This window comes from Oncorhynchus nerka, linkage group LG4, assembly GCF_034236695.1.
Source record: "Oncorhynchus nerka isolate Pitt River linkage group LG4, Oner_Uvic_2.0, whole genome shotgun sequence".
Classification (NCBI taxonomy): domain Eukaryota; kingdom Metazoa; phylum Chordata; class Actinopteri; order Salmoniformes; family Salmonidae; genus Oncorhynchus; species Oncorhynchus nerka.
In genome coordinates this window covers 88,588,702-88,611,182 of record NC_088399.1, presented here as the reverse complement: position 1 = coordinate 88,611,182, position 22,481 = coordinate 88,588,702, and the positions used below count along the sequence as shown (strand labels likewise).

Below are 22,481 nucleotides of genomic sequence, written 5' to 3'. Positions count from 1 at the left end.
ACACACCTGATACACCATGACCACGTCACAGCCCTGATACACCATGACCACGTCACAGCCCTGACACACCATGACCACGTCACAGCCCTGACACACCATGACCACGTCACAGCCCTGATACACCATGACCACGTCACAGCCCTGATACACCATGACCACGTCACAGCCCTGATACACCATGACCACGTCACAGCCCTGATACACCATGACCACGTCACAGCCCTGACACACCATGACCACGTCACAGCCCTGACACACCATGACCACGTCACAGCCCTGATACACCATGACCACGTCACAGCCCTGATACACCATGACCACGTCAGCCCAGCCCTGACACACCATGACCACGTCACAGCCCTGATACACCATGACCACGTCACAGCCCTGATACACCATGACCACGTCACAGCCCTGCCCATGACCACACCTGATGACCACGTCACAGCCCTGATACACACCATGACCACGTCATGACCACGCCCTGACACACCATGACCACGTCACAGCCCTGACACACCATGACAGCCCTGATACACCATGACCACGTCACAGCCCTGATACACCATGACCACGTCACAGCCCTGACACACCATGACCACGTCACAGCCCTGATACACCATGACCACGTCACAGCCCTGATACACCATGACCACGTCACAGCCCTGACACACCATGACCACGTCACAGCCCTGACACACCATGACCACGTCACAGCCCTGACACACCATGACCACGTCACAGCCCTGATACACCATGACCACGTCACAGCCCTGACACACCATGACCACGTCACAGCCCTGACACACCATGACCACGTCACAGCCCTGACACACCACAGCCCTGATACCACGTCACAGCCCTGACACACCATGACCACGTCACAGCCCTGACACACCATGACCACGTCACAGCCCTGATACACCATGACCACGTCACAGCCCCTGAGCCCTGACACACCATGACCACATCACAGCCCTGATACACCATGACCACGTCACAGCCCTGATACACCATGACCACGTCACAGCCCTGACACACCATGACCACGTCACAGCCCTGACCACCGACCACGTCACAGCCCTGATACACCATGACCACGTCACAGCCCTGACACACCATGACCACGTCACAGCCCTGACACACCATGACCACGTCCACAGCCCTGACACACCATGACCACGTCACAGCCCTGACACACCATGACCACGTCACAGCCCTGATACACCATGACCACGTCACAGCCCTGATACACCATGACCACGTCACAGCCCTGATACACCATGACCACGTCACAGCCCTGATACACCATGACCACGTCACAGCCCTGATACACCATGACCACGTCACAGCCCTGATACACCTGATACACCATGACCACGTGACCACAGCCCTGATACACCATGACCACGTCACAGCCCTGACACACCATGACCACGTCACAGCCCTGACACACCATGACCACGTCACAGCCCTGACACACCATGACCACGTCACAGCCCTGACACACCATGACCACGTCACAGCCCTGATACACCATGACCACACCAGCCCTGACCATGACGTCACAGCCCTGACCATGACACCATGACACACCGACCACGTCACAGCCCTGACACACCATGACCACGTCACAGCCCTGCCCTGATCACAGCCCACACCATGACCACGTCACAGCCCTGACACACCATGACCACGTCACAGCCCTGATACACCATGACCAGCCCTGATACACCATGACCACGTCACAGCCCTGACACACCATGACCACGACACACCAGCCCTGACACACCATGACCACGTCACAGCCCTGACACACCATGACCACGTCACAGCCCTGACACACCATGACCACGTCACAGCCCCACCATGTCACAGCCCTGATACACCATGACCACGTCACAGCCCTGACACACCATGACCACGTCACAGCCCTGATACACCATGACCACGTCACAGCCCTGATACACCATGACCACGTCACAGCCCTGATACACCATGACCACGTCACAGCCCTGACACACCATGACCACGTCACAGCCCTGATACACCATGACCACGTCACAGCCCTGACACACCATGACCACGTCACAGCCCTGATACACCATGACCACGTCACAGCCCTGACACACCATGACCACGTCACAGCCCTGACACACCATGACCACGTCACAGCCCTGACACACCATGACCACGTCACAGCCCTGATACACCATGACCACGTCACAGCCCTGATACACCATGACCACGTCACAGCCCTGATACACCATGACCACGTCACAGCCCTGATACACCATGACCACGATACACCATCACGTCACAGCCCTGACACACCATGACCAGTCCAGCCCTGACACACCATGACCACGTCACAGCCCTGATACACCATGACCACGCCCTGACACACCACAGCCCTGATACCATGACCACGTCACAGCCCTGATACACCATGACCACGTCACAGCCCTGATACACCATGACCACGTCACAGCCCTGATACACCATGACCACGTCACAGCCCTGACACACCATGACCACGTCACAGCCCTGATACACCATGACCACGTCACAGCCCTGATACACCATGATCACACACACCATGACCACGTCACAGCCCTGATACACCATGACCACGTCACAGCCCTGATACACCATGACCACGTCACAGCCCTGATACACCATGACCACGTCACAGCCCTGATACACCATGACCACGTCACAGCCCTGATACACCATGACCACGTCACAGCCCTGATACACCATGACCACGTCACAGCCCTGACACACCATGACCACGCCTCACAGCCCTGATACACCATGACCACGTCACAGCCCTGACACACCATGACCACGTCACAGCCCTGACACACCATGACCACGTCACAGCCCTGATACACCATGACCACGTCCAGCCCTGATACACCATGACCACGTCACAGCCCTGATACACCATGACCACGTCACAGCCCTGATACACCATGACCACGTCACAGCCCTGATACACCATGACCACGTCACAGCCCTGATACACCATGACCACGTCACAGCCCTGACACACCATGACCACGTCACAGCCCTGATACACCATGACCACGTCACAGCCCTGATACACCATGACCACGTCACAGCCCTGATACACCATGACCACGTCACAGCCCTGACACACCATGACCACGTCACAGCCCTGATACACCATGACCACGTCACAGCCCTGATACACCATGACCACGTCACAGCCCTGATACACCATGACCACGTCACAGCCCTGATACACCATGACCACGTCACAGCCCTGACACACCATGACCACGTCACAGCCCTGATACACCATGACCACGTCACAGCCCTGATACACCATGACCACGTCACAGCCCTGACACACCATGACCACACAGCCCTGATACACCATGACCACGTCACAGCCCTGATACACCATGACCACGTCACAGCCCTGATACACCATGACCACGTCACAGCCCTGATACACCATGACCACGTCACAGCCCTGATACACCATGACCTCACAGCCCTGACACACCATGACCACGTCACAGCCCTGACACACCAGCCCTGATACACCATGACCACGTCACAGCCCAGCCCTGACCACACCAGCCCTGACACCATGACGTCACAGCCCTGATACACCATGACCACGTCACAGCCCTGACACACCCCTGATACACCATGACCACGTCACAGCCCTGATGACCACGTCACACCATGACCACGTCACAGCCCTGACACACCATGACCACGTCACAGCCCTGATACACCATGACCACGTCACAGCCCTGATACACCATGACCACGTCACAGCCCTGATACACCATGACCACGTCACAGCCCTGATACACCATGACCACGTCACAGCCCCCACGTCACAGCCCTGATACACCATGACCACGAGCCCTGATACACCATGACCACGTCACAGCCCTGATACACCATGACCACGACCACAGCCCTGACACACCATGACCACGTCACAGCCCTGATACACCATGACCACGTCACAGCCCTGATACACCATGACCACGTCACAGCCCTGATACACCATGACCACGTCACAGCCCTGATACACCATGACCACGTCACAGCCCTGATACACCATGACCACGTCACAGCCCTGATACACCATGACCACGTCACAGCCCTGATACACCATGACCACGTCACAGCCCTGATACACCATGACCACGTCACAGCCCTGATACACCATGACCACGTCACAGCCCTGATACACCATGACCACGTCACAGCCCTGACACACCATGACCACGTCACAGCCCTGATACACCATGACCACGTCACAGCCCTGATACACCATGACCACGTCACAGCCCTGATACACCATGACCACGTCACAGCCCTGATACACCATGACCACGACCACACAGCCCTGACACACCATGACCACGTCACAGCCCTGATACACCATGACCACGTCACAGCCCTGATACACCATGACCACATCACAGCCCTGATACACCATGACCACGTCACAGCCCTGACACACCATGACCACGTCACAGCCCTGATACACCATGACCACGTCACAGCCCTGATACACCATGACCATCACAGCCCTGATACACCATGACCACGTCACAGCCCTGATACACCATGTCACAGCCCTGATACACCATGACCACGTCACAGCCCTGATACACCATGACCACGTCACAGCCCTGACACATGACCACATCACAGCCCTGACACCACCATGTCACAGCCCTGATACACCATGACCACGTCACAGCCCTGATACACCATGACCACGTCACAGCCCTGATACACCATGACCACGTCACAGCCCTGATACACCATGACCACGTCACAGCCCTGATACACCATGACCACGTCACAGCCCTGATACACCATGACCACGTCACAGCCCTGATACACCATGACCACGTCACAGCCCTGATACACCATGACCACGTCACAGCCCTGATACACCATGACCACGTCACAGCCCTGATACACCATGACCACGTCACAGCCCTGATACACCATGACCACGTCACAGCCCCTGATACACCATGATCACACACACCATGACCACGTCACAGCCCTGATACACCATGACCACGATCACAGCCCTGATACACACCATGACCACGTCACAGCCCTGATCACAGCCCTGACACACCATGACCACGTCACAGCCCTGACACACCATGACCACGTCACAGCCCTGATACACCATGACCACGTCACAGCCCTGATACACCATGACCACGTCACAGCCCTGATACACCATGACCACGTCACAGCCCCCTGATACACCACCATGACCACGTCACAGCCCTGACACACCATGACCACGTCACAGCCCTGACACACCATGACCACGTCACAGCCCTGACACACCATGACCACGTCACAGCCCTGATACACCATGACCACGTCACAGCCCTGACACACCATGACCACACAGCCCGTCACCAGCAGCCCTGATACACCATGACCCTGATCACAGTCACCCTGATACACCATGACCACTGATCACAGCCCTGATACACCATGACCACATCACAGCCCTGATACACCATGACCACTGTCACAGACACACCATTACCACCCTGATACACCATGACCACGTCACAGCCCTGATACACCATGACCACGTCACAGCCCTGATACACCATGACCACGTCACAGCCCTGATACACCATGACCACGTCACAGCCCTGATACACCATGACCACGCCACAGCCCTGATACACCATGACCACGTCACAGCCCTGATACACCATGACCACGTCACAGCCCTGATACACCATGACCACGTCACAGCCCTGATACACCATGACCACGTCACAGCCCTGATACACCATGACCACGTCACAGCCCTGATACACCATGACCACGTCACAGCCCTGACACACCATGACCACGTCACAGCCCTGATACATACACAGCCCTGATACACCATGACCACGTCACAGCCCTGATACACCATGACCACGTCACAGCCCTGATACACCATGACCACGTCACAGCCCTGATACACCATGACCACATCACAGCCCTGATACACCATGACCACGTCACAGCCCTGATACACCATGACCACGTCACAGCCCTGACACACCATGACCACGTCACAGCCCTGATACACCATGACCACGTCACAGCCCTGATACACCATGACCACGCCACAGCCCTGATACACCATGACCACGTCACAGCCCTGACCACACCATGACCACCACGTACACCATGACCACGCCACAGCCCTGATACACCATGACCACGTCACAGCCCTGATACACCATGACCACGTCACAGCCCTGACACACCATGACCACGTCACAGCCCTGACACACCATGACCACTGCCCTGATACACCATCACAGCCCTGATACACCATGACCACGTCACAGCCCTGATACACCATGACCACGTCACAGCCCTGATACACCATGACCACGTCACAGCCCTGATACACCATGACCACGTCACAGCCCTGATACACCATGACCCGTCACAGCCCTGATACACCATGACCACGTCACAGCCCTGCCCTGATACACCATGACCAGCCTGACACACCATGACCACGTCACAGCCCTGATACACACCACATGACCATGACCACGTCACAGCCCTGATACACCATGACCACGCCACAGCCCTGATACACCATGACCACGTCACAGCCCTGATACACCATGACCACGTCACAGCCCTGATACACCATGACCACGTCACAGCCCTGATACACCATGACCACGTCACAGCCCTGATACACCATGACCACGTCACAGCCCTGATACACCATGACCACGTCACAGCCCTGATACACCATGACCACGTCACAGCCCTGACACACCATGACCACGTCACAGCCTGATACAGCCCTGAGCCCTGACACCATGACCACGTCACAGCCCTGACACACCATGACCACGTCACAGCCCTGATACACCATGACCACGTCACAGCCCTGATACACCATGACCACGTCACAGCCCTGATACACCATGACCACGTCACAGCCCTGATACACCATGACCACGTCACAGCCCTGATACACCATGACCACGTCACAGCCCTGATACACCATGACCACGTCACAGCCCTGATACACCATGACCACCACAGCCCTGATACACCATGACCACGCCAGCCCTGATACACCATGACCACGTCACAGCCCTGATACACCATGACCACGTCACAGCCCTGATACACCATGACCACGTCACAGCCCTGATACACCATGACCACGTCACAGCCCTGATACACCATGACCACGTCACAGCCCTGATACACCATGACCACGTCACAGCCCTGATGACACATCACAGCCCTGACCACGTCACAGCCCTGATACACCATGACCACGTCACAGCCCTGACACACCATGACCACGTCACAGCCCTGATACACCATGACCACGTCACAGCCCTGATACACCATGACCACGTCACAGCCCTGATACACCATGACCACGTCACAGCCCTGATACACCATGACCACGTCACAGCCCTGATACACCACGTCACAGCCCTGATACACCATGACCACGTCACAGCCCTGATACACCATGACCACGTCACAGCCCTGATACACCATGACCACATCACAGCCCTGATACACCATGACCACGTCACACTTTGGCCCTGATACACCATGACCACGTCACAGCCCTGACACACCATGACCACGTCACAGCCCTGATACACCATGACCACGTCACAGCCCTGATACACCATGACCACGTCACAGCCCTGATACACCATGACCACGTCACAGCCCTGATACACCATGACCACGTCACAGCCCTGATACACCATGACCACGTCACAGCCCTGATACACCATGACCCACGTCACAGCCCTGATACACCATGACCACGTCACAGCCCTGATACACCATGACCACGTCACAGCCCTGATACACCATGACCACGTCACAGCCCTGACACACCATGACCACGTCACAGCCCTGATACACCATGACCACGTCACAGCCCTGATACACCATGACCACGTCACAGCCCTGATACACCATGACCACGTCACAGCCCTGATACACCATGACCACATCACAGCCCTGATACACCATGACCACGTCACAGCCCTGATACACCATGACCACGTCACAGCCCTGACACACCATGACCACGTCACAGCCCTGATGACCACACCATGACCACGTCACAGCCCTGATACACCATGACCACGTCACAGCCCTGACACCATGACCACGTCACAGCCCTGATACACCATGACCACGTCACAGTCACAGCCCTGATACACCATGACCACGTCCAGCCCTGATACACCATGACCACGTCACAGCCCTGATACACCATGACCACGTCACAGCCCTGATACACCATGACCACGTCACAGCCCTGAGCCCTGATACACCATGACCACGTCACAGCCCTGATACACCATGACCACGTCACAGCCCTGATACACCATGACCACGTCACAGCCCTGACACACCATGACCACGTCACAGCCCTGATACACCATGACCACGTCACAGCCCTGACACACCATGACCACGTCACAGCCCTGATACACCATGACCACGTCACAGCCCTGATACACCATGACCACGTCACAGCCCACACCATGACCATGTCACAGCCCTGATACACCATGACCACGTCACAGCCCTGATACACCATGACCACGTCACAGCCCTGATACACCATGACCACATCACAGCCCTGATACACCATGACCACATCACAGCCCTGATACACCATGACCACATCACAGCCCTGACACACCATGACCACGTCACAGCCCTGATACACCATGACCACGTCACAGCCCTGACACACCATGACCACGTCACAGCCCTGATACACCATGACCACGTCACAGCCCTGATACACCATGACCACGTCACAGCCCTGATACACCATGACCACGTCACAGCCCTGACCACACCATGACCACGACCACGTCACAGCCCTGATACACCATGACCACGTCCAGCCCTGATACACCATGACCACGTCACAGCCCTGACACACCATGACCACGTCACAGCCCTGATGACCACCATGACCATGACGTCACAGCCCTGATACACCATGACCACGTCACAGCCCTGACACACCATGACCACGTGACCACGTCACAGCCCTGACACACCATGACCACGTCACAGCCCTGACACACCATGACCACGTCACAGCCCTGATACACCATGACCACGTCACAGCCCTGATACACCATGACCACGTCACAGCCCTGATACACCATGACCACGTCACAGCCCTGATACACCATGACCACGTCACAGCCCTGACACACCATGACCACATCACAGCCCTGACACACCATGACCACATCACAGCCCTGATACACCATGACCACGTCACAGCCCTGATACACCATGACCACGTCACAGCCCTGATACACCATGACCACGTCACAGCCCTGATACACCATGACCACATCACAGCCCTGACACATGTCTAGGCTGTATTATTATTATAATTGTTAACTATATGGTTAGAACGATATTTATATATTCTGTTATCAGATCATAGTGTCTGAAACAATATGTTTCCTTTAGGCTATAAGAAAATCGTTTGTTGTCTGATAAGATTGTCTCTCCTGGTGATAATCGTGGTGATGATGCCCAGAGTTTTTATAAAGACAATATGCTGTGTAAAGCTAGCAGCACTTGAAACAGAAATAGCTACTGGCCAGGGCCATTTAGCTTTGTATCCTACTGAAATGGTAGTGAACCGTATCTCCTCAACTGGCTATCACAAAGACTAGGCCTCTGGCTCGCTGATCAACCATGGAGCTAGGCCAACACTTCTTCATGGAAAATAGGATTTTATTTCACCCCTCGGGTGTGTGTGCATGTGCGTGTGCGTGCCTGTGACTCCACATTCACGTGCATGTATTTGAGGTTGCGCTCAGCTATTTTAACGTGCAATGATGTGGTTTTAAATTCTGGTTATAGACAGTGCTCAAATGAAGGGGAAATTGCTTCTTTGCAAAGAGAGACAAATTACATCTGTAATTATGCAAATGATGTTGTTTGTGAGAACGTGGGAAAGAGAGGGAGGGAGGGAGGGAGGGAGGGAGGGAGGGAGGGAGGGAGGAAGAGTGGGAGTGAGTGAGTGAGTGAGTGAGAGAGAGAGAGAGAGAGAGAGAGAGAGAGAGAGCAGCTGCGTATGGCAATGAGGAATGTGTGGACCCACCAGGGTTGACAAGGAGAAAAACAAGACTGAAGTGAGGAATCACTTTCTACAGACATTGACACCTGTTCAGGTTCTCCTTCATAGGCTTAGTAGGACAGAGAACCCAGAAACGGACTGGCCATAATGGCAAATGCCAGATGCGCTGGTCCATCTTTAGCCCATTGTGGACAATGATCATAATTTGGCTAATAATGAGGGCCTTAAGAAAATAAATTGCTGGTGTGGGGGCCTCGAGGAAGATAGTTTGGTCAGTCTGTTGGGCCCGGGAAGATGTTTTAGGCCCAGTGCGTCTCTGAGAGAAACTTCAAAACCTCAGTGCAGACAAAGACAGATGTGGCTTGCTGCTTCAACTACAATTTTGACGGCGGTTATTTTTTGGTCCTCCTTTTCGTGTGATGCCTACAGCATTGAAACAGGGAGAAATATTAAAGCATAAACATTTATTTTCTCTGACGATTCACGTCACTAAAAGGCCATATGACTTTGAAAATGTAACATTGTTATATCAAGTTCATTAGATTTTTTTTTTTTAAATGGTCTGCAGTAGGGCAGAGAAGAAGTGCCTGGAGTGGGATACAGGTCAGTAGTTAACTGTGGTGGACTAGTTGTGGCTGGAGGACAGAGGAAAGGATTACTCTCAGTTCCCCAAAATGGAGAAGAGGAGGTGGAATAAATGCTCTGTGTCTGCTCTGTGTCTTCTCTTTCTGCTCTGTGTCTTCTCTTTCTGCTCTGTGTCTGCTCTGTGTCTGCTCTGTGTCTGCTCTGTGTCTTCTCTTTCTGCTCTGTGTCTGCTCTGTGTCTGCTCTGTCTGCTCTTCTCTTGTCTGCTCTGTGTCTGCTCTGTGTCTGCTCTGTGTCTTCTCTTTCTGCTCTGTGTCTGCTCTGTGTCTGCTCTGTGTCTGCTCTGTGTCTGCTCTGTGTCTGCTCTGTGTCTGCTCTGTGTCTGCTCTGTGTCTGCTCTGTGTCTGCTCTGTGTCTGCTCTGTGTCTGCTCTGTGTCTGCTCTGTGTCTTCTCTTTCTGCTCTGTGTCTTCTCTTTCTGCTCTGTGTCTGCTCTGTGTCTGCTCTGTGTCTGCTCTGTGTCTGCTCTGTCTGCTCTGTGTCTGCTCTGTGTCTGCTCTGTGTCTTCTCTTTCTGCTCTGTGTCTTCTCTTTCTGCTCTGTGTCTGCTCTGTGTCTTCTCTTTCTGCTCTGTGTCTGCTCTGTCTGCTCTGTGTCTGCTCTGTGTCTTCTCTTTCTGCTCTGTGTCTTCTCTTTCTGCTCTGTGTCTGCTCTGTGTCTGCTCTGTCTGCTCTGTGTCTGCTCTGTGTCTGCTCTGTGTCTTCTCTTTCTGCTCTGTGTCTGCTATGTCTGCTCTGTGTCTGCTCTGTATCTGCTCTGTGTCTGCTCTGTGTCTGCTCTGTATCTGCTCTATGTCTGATCTGTGTCTGCTCTGTGTCTTCTCTTTCTGCTCTGTGTCTGCTCTGTGTCTGCTCTGTGTCTTCTCTTTCTGCTCTGTGTCTTCTCTGTCTGCTCTGTGTCTGCTCTGTGTCTGCTCTTTCTGCTCTGTGTCTGCTCTGTCTGCTCTGTCTGCTCTGTGTCTTCTCTGTCTGCTCTGTGTCTGCTCTGTGTCTGCCTGTTTGTTCCTGCACATGTCAAAACATTCATTGAAATAAAAGCACAGTGGGGATGTTTTTTTTTGTGTGGTGACACACATACACACAGATATACACACCCCTGCTGTTACCTACACACTTTAAGTATCAGCAGATTTCTAGGGCACACACACTTGGAGTTTGGGCCTTCACACCTTAAGACTGACTTCCAGACCAGCACACGATCACTCACTCATTGACTCAAACTTTTTGGGGCCAGGGACCCTTTTGTGATATTAAATTAATCAAATTCATCTTTCATCAAAAAGGGTGAATGCAGATAGTCCGGGTAGGTATTTGATTAACTATTTAACTAACTACAGTATTTATCAGTCTTATGGCTTGGGGGTAGAAGCTGTTCAGGATCCTGTTGGTTTCAGACTTGGTGCATTGGTATCGCTCACCGTGCGGTAGTCTACCGCATGCTCTGGGTACGCGTCCTGGTAATCTGTCTGGCCCTGCGGCCGTCTGGACCTGCGGCCGTCTGGCCCTGCGGCCTTGTGAATGTGCTAGCAAAACAGTTCCAAAACAGCTCCTCATAACATGAGTAAGATTTTTTTTTTAAGCATAAAATGAGTTTTACAATGACTTCGGCAGTGGATGGCCAGACGAACCAAGTCTCGGGCCCTGGGACATCTTTTGGCATCAGAGAGAAAATGTTTTCAAGCTCATTTCCTGCAATTGTACACATTTTGTCTTGGGGCAGGATATTTGTTGTTGTTGCGGCATAATGCTAATATTCTACGCATTTCGCCATGAGACGGACAGATTTTTTTTTTATCACAGTGCATTTATGTATAACTAAAAAACACATGTTATTTTTTTCAATTTAACAAATTCTCATTTACAATGACGTTCTACCCCTGCCAACCCCGGATGACGATGGGCCAATTGTGCACCACCCTATGGGACTCCCAATCACAGCCAGATGTGATTCTGCCTGGATTTGAAACAGGGACTGGAGTGACACCTCTTGCATTGAGATGCAGTGCCTCAGACCCTGCGCCACTCGGGAGCCCATTACTAAGTTGAAAAATGTATCATTGGTGGAGTACTGTGGATACCAACATCCCTGTGAGCCTCCCAGGCCCATGTTGCCCAGGGTTAAGAATGGTAGATGAATAATATTACATTGTATTGTAGTACCGTCTATAGCAAGGATCATCAGCTAGATTCAGCCACAGGACGATTTTATTGAGTGGATGGTTGGAACATAATTACAAAGAATTTAACATAATCATTTCAAACCTTGCTTACATTTGTATACGATCACATACAAGTACACTATATCACTCTATTATGTGTGGGAATACTTTGGAACAGATTTACAAAATGTAAATCGCTCGGAGCTGATTAGCTGGTGTCCCTACTGGGCTGCCAGTTGGGAAACCTTGCTCTAAACTTATTCCACGAATCTCTTGGCTAAAATGTGTTAAATCTGTTGATGTTAATAATATTGATTTAAAAAAATATATATAATAATAATGCATCTTTTGAGATCTGGCTGTGGACCCCCTATAGTACCATCCCAGTTTGAGGATCCCTGGCCTAACACACTGACTTGACAAAATCACTCACCCATACTTAGCCCACTCACCATACTTAGCCCACTCACCATACCTAGCCCCTCTTACTCCATTTGCACACACTGTATAGATTTTTCTATTGTGTTATTGTCTGTACTTTTGTTTATCCTATGTGTAACTCTGTGTTGTTGTCTGTATGTTTGTTTATACTATGTGTAACTCTGTGTTGTTGTCTGTATGTTTGTTTATCCTATCTGTAACTCTGTGTTTGTTTTATGTTTGTTTATCCCATGTGTAACTCTGTGTTGTTGTTTGTATGTTTGTTTATCCCATGTGTAACTCTGTGTTGTTGTTTGTATGTTTGTTTATCCCATGTGTAACTCTGTGTTGTTGTTTGTATGTTTGTTTATCCCATGTGTAACTCTGTGTTGTTGTTTTATGTTTGTTTATCCTATGTGTAACTCTGTGTTGTTGTCTGTATGTTTGTTTATCCTATGTGTAACTCTGTGTTGTTGTCTGTATGTTTGTTTATCCTATGTGTAACTCTGTGTTGTTGTCTGTATGTTTGTTTATCCCATGTGTAACTCTGTGTTGTTGTTTGTGTCACACTGCTTTGATAAAGATCTTGTCCAGGTCACAGTTATAAATGAGAACTTGTTCTCAACTGGCCCGCATGGTGAAAAAATAAAGGTGAAATAAAAATAAATGTAAAAAAACTATCTCTCTCTCCCTCACTGACTCAGTCTGGTCCATTATCTCATTTCATAAGTCCCAGACAGTCTCCCTCTCACTGATAAAGTCCCACAATGTCAGGCTTACAGTATCCCTCCTAGTATCATGTCCCCATGGCCCCATATAATATTAGGTCCCAGAACCACCAGTTTCTCCCCTCCCAGGACCCATGCCTCCCAGGCGGACAGAGAAACGCCCCCCAGAGCTAGAGAGAGGATATATAATCAGTTACACAGTATGCTCAGCCATCACTTCTGCATCGCTCAGCAAATGCCTGCAATTGAGCACAACTAATGTGGTTTGCGCCATTGGCGTGAAAATAGCCGCCATCCATTGGATTAGCCATTCGGGTGAGCTGACAGATGGCCAATGAGTTTAGACCAGTGGGACCTGATGGGGAATGACACTCTTCAGGGCAGTGGTCTACGAAGCGGCAATATGACAGTCCTTCACCATTAGTCCTCCTGAATATCAGTTTGAGAGGTGATTGAGACCATAGAAATAGAATGAGACACTCAAAATGGCCAGTCCATCCATTGTATGACATTATTGACTTGAACGGGGACGCCACTTCTATTCATTGTAGTTCTGTAATTGAGACATTCTGTCTGAACTGTTGATAGTCTAGCCCCTAGCCTATTGATAACAAAGCCACACAGCCATATCATAGTTCCATTGGTAACCGAATGTTATGTCCACTCTATGGCACAGTAAGTGAATGTGGGGCTGCGTTCAAGCTCCACTGGTTTATTGTTGGATTAAATTCCCTTTTCAAGGTCCAGCTATGCTTTGAAAGCTCAATAGGCATGTTTTTGCATTGAACAAATGAGCACCCAGTGGATTATTACCTACACTGAACAAAAATATAAACTGAGGAGTACTTCTGTCTGTAATAAAGCCCTTTTGTGGGTAAAAACCCATTCTGATTGGCTGGGCCTGGCTCCCCAGTGGTTGGGGCTGGCTGCCAAGTGGCTGGGCCTGGCTCCCCAGTGGTTGGGGCTGGCTGCCAAGTGGCTGGGCCTGGCTCCCCAGTGGTTGGGGCTGGCTGCCAAGTGGGTGGGGCTGGCTCCCCAGTGGTTGGGGCTGGCTGCCAAGTGGCTGGGCCTGGCTCCCCGGTGGTTGGGGCTGGCTGCCAAGTGGTTGGGCCTGGCTCCCCAGTGGTTGGGGCTGGCTGCCAAGTGGGTGGGCCTATGCCTTTCAAGGCCCATCCATCCATGGCTGCACCCCAGCCCAGTCGTGAAATCCATAGCTTAGGGCCTCATTTATTTATTTTAATTGACTGATATCCCTATATGAACTGTAACTCAGTCAAATATTTTAAATGGTTGCATGTTGTGTTTATATTTTTGTTCTGTATAAGTCCAAAGTTAGCCTCATCTGTTATCAATTACATATGAATGTTACCCTTTTCTACGATACATCACATACAGTATGATTCAATATGGAATCTCAATGTCAATATCTCTCTCTCCCCCCAGCTATCAGCTGTGGACACCCAGGAAGCCCCATCTACGGGCGGGCCATCGGTAACGGCTTCAACCTGAACGACGTGGTGAGCTTCTCCTGCAACATGGGCTATGTGATGGAGGGGCCCTCGAGGGCCCAGTGCCAGGCCACGCGCCAGTGGAGCCAGCCACCACCAACGTGTAAAGGTGGGGAAAAAAGTTAAGTCTTCTATTCACACGGAGTACGCTTGCTCGTTCCGCCTGACCCCTGCAGTGCACTCTGGGTAAAATGGGGATGAATGAGGAGGGGTTCATCATGGGTTGTAGTGGTATTGTTACCAATCAGCATTGTAGCCAATCAGCATGACAATTGCCTCTGTGTAGGGTGAATGGGGACATTTGGTTGCTCTGTGTTTCTGTCTGTTATGTGGTTGTTGTGGGTTAGGGTCATAGGCTAGGACGGCCTCTTGAACATCATTGGATATGATTGTGGTGGTATCATAGGTTAGGACGGCCTCTTGAACATCATTGGATATGATTGTGGTGGTATGAACATCATTGGATATGATTGTGGTGGGCTAGGACGGCCTCTTGAACATCATTGGATATGATTGTGGTGGTATCATAGGCTAGGACGGCCTCTTGAACATCATTGGATATGATTGTGGTGGTATCATAGGCTAGGACGGCCTCTTGAACATCATTGGATATGATTGTGGTGGTATCATAGGCTAGGGCGGCCTCTTGAACATCATTGGATATGATTGTGGTGGTATCATAGGCTAGGGCGGCCTCTTGAACATGATTGTGGTGGTATCATAGGCTAGGGCGGCCTCTTGAACATCATTGTGGTGGTATCACTGACCGGTATAGTGTTTTTGAATGGTTCCCAGTGCATGACATTTGCCTTGCATGTGATTTAGTTTACAGTGATGCATTTCAACATGCAACCAGCCTAATTTCTGTAATATGAGTTTGTGACCATGTGTTTGCTGTGTAATATAATATTCAGAATGTGTGGGTTTTTATTTTACCTTTATTTAACTAGGCAAGTCAGTTAAGAACAAATTCTTATTTTCAATGACGGCCTAGGAACAGTGGGTTAACTGCCTGTTCAGGGGCAGAACGACAGATTTGTACCTTGTCAGCTCGGGGATTTGAACTTGCAACCTTCCGTTTACTAGTCCAACGCTCTAACCACTAGGCTACCCTGCCGCCCCAGGTATTATCTGAAACCATCTCATAGAGCTTATGGTACTTCCGTTATAGAGGATTGGTAACCAGAGGCTAAATCCAGGGTCAGACTGGTATTGTACAAGCCCTGCATATCAAACAAACTAGTGTCAGTAACGTAGTATCTGATTGGATAACTGTGCCAAGTGGAAATATTAAGCCCTCATTGTGTTGGTTCTCTGGTTCTTGGAATTCATAGTAAGCCATTGTGCCATGTAGGGGAGAATTAGGATGAAAGTAACACAGGGGGCCGAAAGTAACATTTTTCTGTTGTATAGTTGTGTTTAGTTGTTTAAGGTTGCAAACATATGTCATTTTACTTATACTCATTCTCTCAACCAGTTTCAAGAGGTAGTCACATGGAATGCATTTCAATTAACAGGTGTGCCTTGTTAAGTTATTTTGTGGAATTTCGTACCTTCTTAATGCGTTTGAGCCAATCAGTTGTTGTGACAAGGTGGGGGTGGTATACAGAAGATATCCTTATTTGGGAAAGGACCAAGTCCATATTATGTCAATAACAGCTCAAATAAGCAAAGATAAATGATAGTCCATCATGAAGGTCAGTCAATCTGGAAAATATCAAGAACTTTGAAAGTTTGTTCAAGTGCAGTCGCAAAAACCATCAAGAGCTATGATGAAACTGGCTCTAGAGTGCTCAGGACCTCAGACTGGGGCGAAGGTTCACCTTCCAACAGGACAATGACCCTAAACACACAGCCAAGACAACACAGGAGTGGCTTCGGGACTAGTCTCTGAATGTCCTTGAGTGACCCACCAGAGCCCGGACTTGAACCCGATCGAACATCTCTGGAGAGACCTGAAAATAGCTGTGCAGCAACGCTCCCCATCCAACTTGACAGAGCTTGAGAGGATCTGAATGGGAGAAACTCCCCAAATACAGGTGTGCCAAGCTTATAGCATCATACCCACAAAGACTCAATGCTCTAATTTCTACCAAAGGTTCTTCAACAAAGTACTGAGTAAAAGGTCTGAATACTTATGTAAATGTGATATATCAGTTTGCATTTTTTATACATTTCTAAAAACCTGCTTTTGCTTTGTCATTATGAGGTGCTGTGTGTAGATTGATGAGGAAACAAAATACATATAATCAATTTTAGAATAAGGCTGTAAAGTAACAAAATGTGGAAAAAGTCAAGGGGTCTTAATACTTTCCGGCACTGTGTGTATATATACAGTACCAGTCAAAAGTTTATATTCATTCAAGGGTTTTTCTTTATTTTTACCATTTTCTACATTGTAGAATAATAGTGAAGACATCAAAACTATGAAATAACACATATGGAATCATGTAGTAACCAAAAAAGTGTTAAACATATCAAAATATATTTGAGAATCTTCAAAGTAGCTACCCTTTGTCTTGATGACAGCTTTTCACACTCTTGGCATTCTCTCAACCATCTTCATGAGGTAGTCACATGGAATGCATTTCAATTAACAAGTGTGCCTTGTTAAAAGTTAATTTGTGGAATTTCGTTCCTTCTTAATGCGTTTGAGCCAATCAGTTGTTGTGACAAGGTAGGGGTGGTATACAGAAGATATCCCTATTTGGAATGCTTTTCCAACAGTCTTGAAGGAGTTCCCACATATGCTGAGGTCTTGTTGGCTGCTTTTCCTTCACTCTGTTGTCAATAGTGTGAATCATGGATTGAGATCAATGGAAGATTATCGCAGAAAGGCAGTTTCGTGTCAGCATTTGGCCCTATATGAGTGACTGCAGAGGGTTAGGCGTGTCCTCCTAAGTGTTAGAATACGTGTATCCCTTCCATGTTTCCGCCAAATAACACATGCTTGTCTATTTCCCCCTCTCTGTCTTCCTCTTCAGTGGTCAACTGCTCCGATCCTGGCATCCCAGCCAATTCCATCAGACAGAGTAAGATAGAACACGGCAACTTCACCTTTGGAACCGTGGTGTTCTACGATTGCAACCCAGGTTTCTACCTGTTCGGTTCTCCGGTTCTCACCTGTCAACCCACGGGACAGTGGGACAAGCCTCTACCTGAGTGTATCGGTGAGTCTGTTGTCACACTGCTACTTATACTCATATGTGGTTTATTGGAGGAGTTTTGACGGTTGAAAACATCCGATAAAGCACATTGGGAACATACCGCTGATTGCAGTGTGCGGGAGTCTTTTTTTTACCATTCACTGAACTTATTTTGATATCCAGCAGCTGCTCAAAAACATTGGTGGTATTTATCTACTGTCATCTGTTCCTATAATTTGTTGTGACTGTCTCACAGACGGTCTCTTTCCCGGAGAGAGACTGCCGACTTAGCAACTTGGCACTTGTGGGTAATTAGCATATTATTCCTTTAATTGAGGCTGAATGAGTTGCGTGACCCCCCGCAGCTTAAGATCAGTGTTCTAATTGAGGGACAGGTGGAACAGCGATGTGGATATTAGACTAATTAGGGATGCCAGGTTGGCAGCTGATCCTTCTGTTTTATAGTGTACCTGTAACATTCTCCTCTAAAACAAGCTGCACCAGTGACCTGCTGTACTGGCAACTTGGCATGTCTAAACACTTGGCTTCAAGGCTTCCTACTGGCTGTCTCTGAGTTTTAAACACAACTTGGGCTTCCTACTGGTTGAGGGGCACGCAGTGTGCTCCAATCAGTTCTCTCCTTTGAAGTTTGAACCCAATCTCAACCTTATTGAACATGATGTGCCGCCTACTGTTTTATCTTAAACCTGACCATGAATTAGCTCTACTTTGTCCCTATCAGTTTGGTGTTCCTGTTGTCATGTGTTTTAAAAGGGACCGAAAGACGTTGGACAAGATTAATCAATGTGCTCTTTTCTCCTCAATACCTAGTTCCCTGTTTGATCCACCTGCTGCAACATTGACACCGTGTCCAAAATGTTCTTCTCATTTCGACACACCTCCTCCTTCCCGTTGATTCAGCACGTTAACTTTTTATCGGCCAGGAGCAAAAAGGGAGAAAGTTTAAAGTAAACTTGCTGATTGTAGCACATTGTAGGGTGAATATCTGAAGAAAGAAGTTGATCATTTACAACATTAAAAAGGAAATTGAGAATTATTACAAAGGATGAGGATGGTACCATCTACTTTGGATCGTTACGGTACCTGGACCCAGATCAAATCAAGTACCTGGTCTATAAAGCACTTTTAATCTGGGTCTGGGAAATGTAGGCCATAGTTTGTATTATCTGAATTAGTTTTGAAAGTAGTAAAGTAGTTTGTATGATACAGTATCCTCCCTCATCGAGATGTAGGCCTGAACAGTGTTTACACCATAGTCACATCTAGTTCTGTCTTTACTGCTAACATACTGGACAGGCTGCATCCCAAATGTCACTCTATTCCCTATGGGGCCTGGACAAAAGGAGTGAATAGGTTGCCATTTGGGATTTAATTTGACCTTTATTTAACTAGGCAAGTCAGTTAAGAACAAATTCTTATTTTCAATGACGGCCTAGGAACAGTGGGTTAACTGCCTGTTCAGGGGCAGAATGACAGATTTGTACCTTGTCAGCTCGGCGATTCGAACTTGCAACCTTTCGGTTACTAGTCCAACGCTCTAACCACTAGGCTACCCTGCTGGATGCAGACATCGTGTGTGGCCTCAATCCTGTAGAGACAGCACCTTCCACTACATTAGACCGGTCAGCACTCTGAACTGATGGTATCCATTGTGTGTGTGTCTCTCTCCTCCAGTAGTGGACTGTGGTCACCCTGGGTGCCCTCCCAACGGCCAACTGAGCGGGGACAAGTTCACCTTCGGCTCCACGGTTCGCTACACCTGCACAGGGGGGCGGCAGCTGAAGGGCGAGTCGGCACGCACCTGCCAGCTTAATGGCCACTGGAGCGTACCCATGCCTTTCTGCTCAGGTGATTTAGGGGGGTTTGTGAGTGTGTGGGGGTGTGGGGTTCTTTGTAGTTGGGTGGTTAGGGGTTTGTGAATGTGTGGGGGGTGTGGGGTTCTTTGTAGTTGGGTGGTTAGGGGGTTTGTGAATGGGTGCAGGGGTGTGGGGTTTGTGAGGTTGGGTGGTTAGCGGGGTTTGTGAGTGGGTGCAGGGGTGTGGTGTTCTGTGAGGTTGGGTGGTTAGGGAGGTTTGTGAGTGGGTGCAGGGGTGTGGGGTTTGTGAGGTTGGGTGGTTAGGGAGGTTTGTGAGTGGGTGCGGTTGTGTATGTGTTGGGGCTCAGGTTGTCCTGAGGGTAACAAATGAATAAGTCATCTGCAACGTTACATTATGATCTATAGGAAGGTTGTCATGGTGACCAAGCTCAGATGTTCAAATCTATATTCATCAGCTTTTGGTCTTACTTTTGCTCACTGCAAGAGCTAAAAACAGACAGAGACAAATAGAGAGAAGGTCATATCGAGGTCATATCGAGGACTTTTAGATATACCTCCAAAATAAAGAACTAGCTGCTAATAGAAAAGGGGGATTTAAAAGCGGTGGTGGAGCAACACGTTGGATCCAGCAGAACAGAAGAAACGAGTGGGAAACTAACGTGTGGGCAGGAGGGTTCACCATCTTCACCCTAGAGTGGGCGCTGTACCTGGGCGTTACGGCTACAAAAGATCCCAGCTCCCCTGTCTTCACAGTCTAGTCTCTCTCTCTCTGTCTCCCTCTCTCTCTTTTACTCTTTCTCCCTCTCTCTCTCTCTTTTACTCTTTCTCCCCTCTCTCTCTCTCTCTCTCTTTTACTCGTTTACTCTTTCTGTCTCTTTCTTTGTCTCTCTCTCTGTCTCACTCTTTGTCTCTCTCTCTCTGTCTCACTCTTTGTCTCTCTCTCTGTCTCACTCTTTGTCTCTCTCTCTCTCTCATACACACCCAGACCTTCCTTACTTCCTTCCTTAATTCCTGAATTACTTGCTTCTGCCCAAAATAAAGCCTTTTTCTCCTTCCTCTCCTTCCCTGTCTTCCATTCGATATGTAAAGTGGCACAATGTGGATTGGATGGAAATGGTTATATGGCATTTAAGTAAATATGACAATGACCCCGTCGAGGATGATGGGAAAATACATTTGTGGCTGAAGTCATTTTTTTCAGCCGGAGAAGGATGTCATTCTCTGGATAATTAGGGCCTCTGTATTTCCTCTCTTGCAGAAGCTGGGGCCTGCATCCCAAATTAAACCCTATTCCCTGTATAGAGCACTACTTTGAACCAAAACATTTGGCTCTGGTCAAAAGTAGTGTAGTATATAGGAATAGTGTGCCATTTTGAATCCAGTTGGGACAATAAGTCCCAGTAATGGAACTACTCTGTTGGTGGTTGGTGCTTAGTGTTTGCTGTTCCTCTTAATTGCTGTCTACTTTTCACTATGGCAGACTGAAGAGGAAACATCTCACCCTCATGTCTCTCTCTCTCTCTCTCTCTATAGAGAGAGACACAGGTACTCACCTGTAATACAGAAGATGCTGTTTCAATCTGAAAACGTTTTGAATTGGACATCACAAAAAGTGCAAATTACTGGCACAAGATTTTTTATCCCTGTAGTACATATCTTCCCTTCGTAGTTTTCTTTACTTAAAGACTTGTGGCGCTTGTATACACCCTCCCTCACCCTGTTACAGACTGTCTGTAGTTTAAAGAGTTTAGAAATAGGTACACCTCCCCTGCCTCACCCTGTCAGTGGGTCCTATCTGTTATTTAATAACCCATCCTGCCATGGCCTGTCAGTGGGTCCTATCTGTTATTTAATAACCCATCCTGCCA

At 49.5% G+C, this 22,481-nt stretch overlaps 1 protein-coding gene across 1 annotated transcript in view; it reads left to right on the top strand.

Annotated features, from left to right (window-relative positions):
- Nucleotides 1-22,481, top strand: part of LOC115128828 (CUB and sushi domain-containing protein 3-like) — a 997,580-nt gene that overhangs the window by 896,678 nt on the left and 78,421 nt on the right. Inside the window, exons 54-56 of the mRNA XM_065018010.1 lie at nucleotides 15,566-15,739; nucleotides 18,615-18,800; nucleotides 20,472-20,645. Of these exons, the coding sequence (XP_064874082.1) occupies nucleotides 15,566-15,739; nucleotides 18,615-18,800; nucleotides 20,472-20,645 (534 nt within the window). The remainder of the gene's footprint in view (nucleotides 1-15,565; nucleotides 15,740-18,614; nucleotides 18,801-20,471; nucleotides 20,646-22,481) is intronic.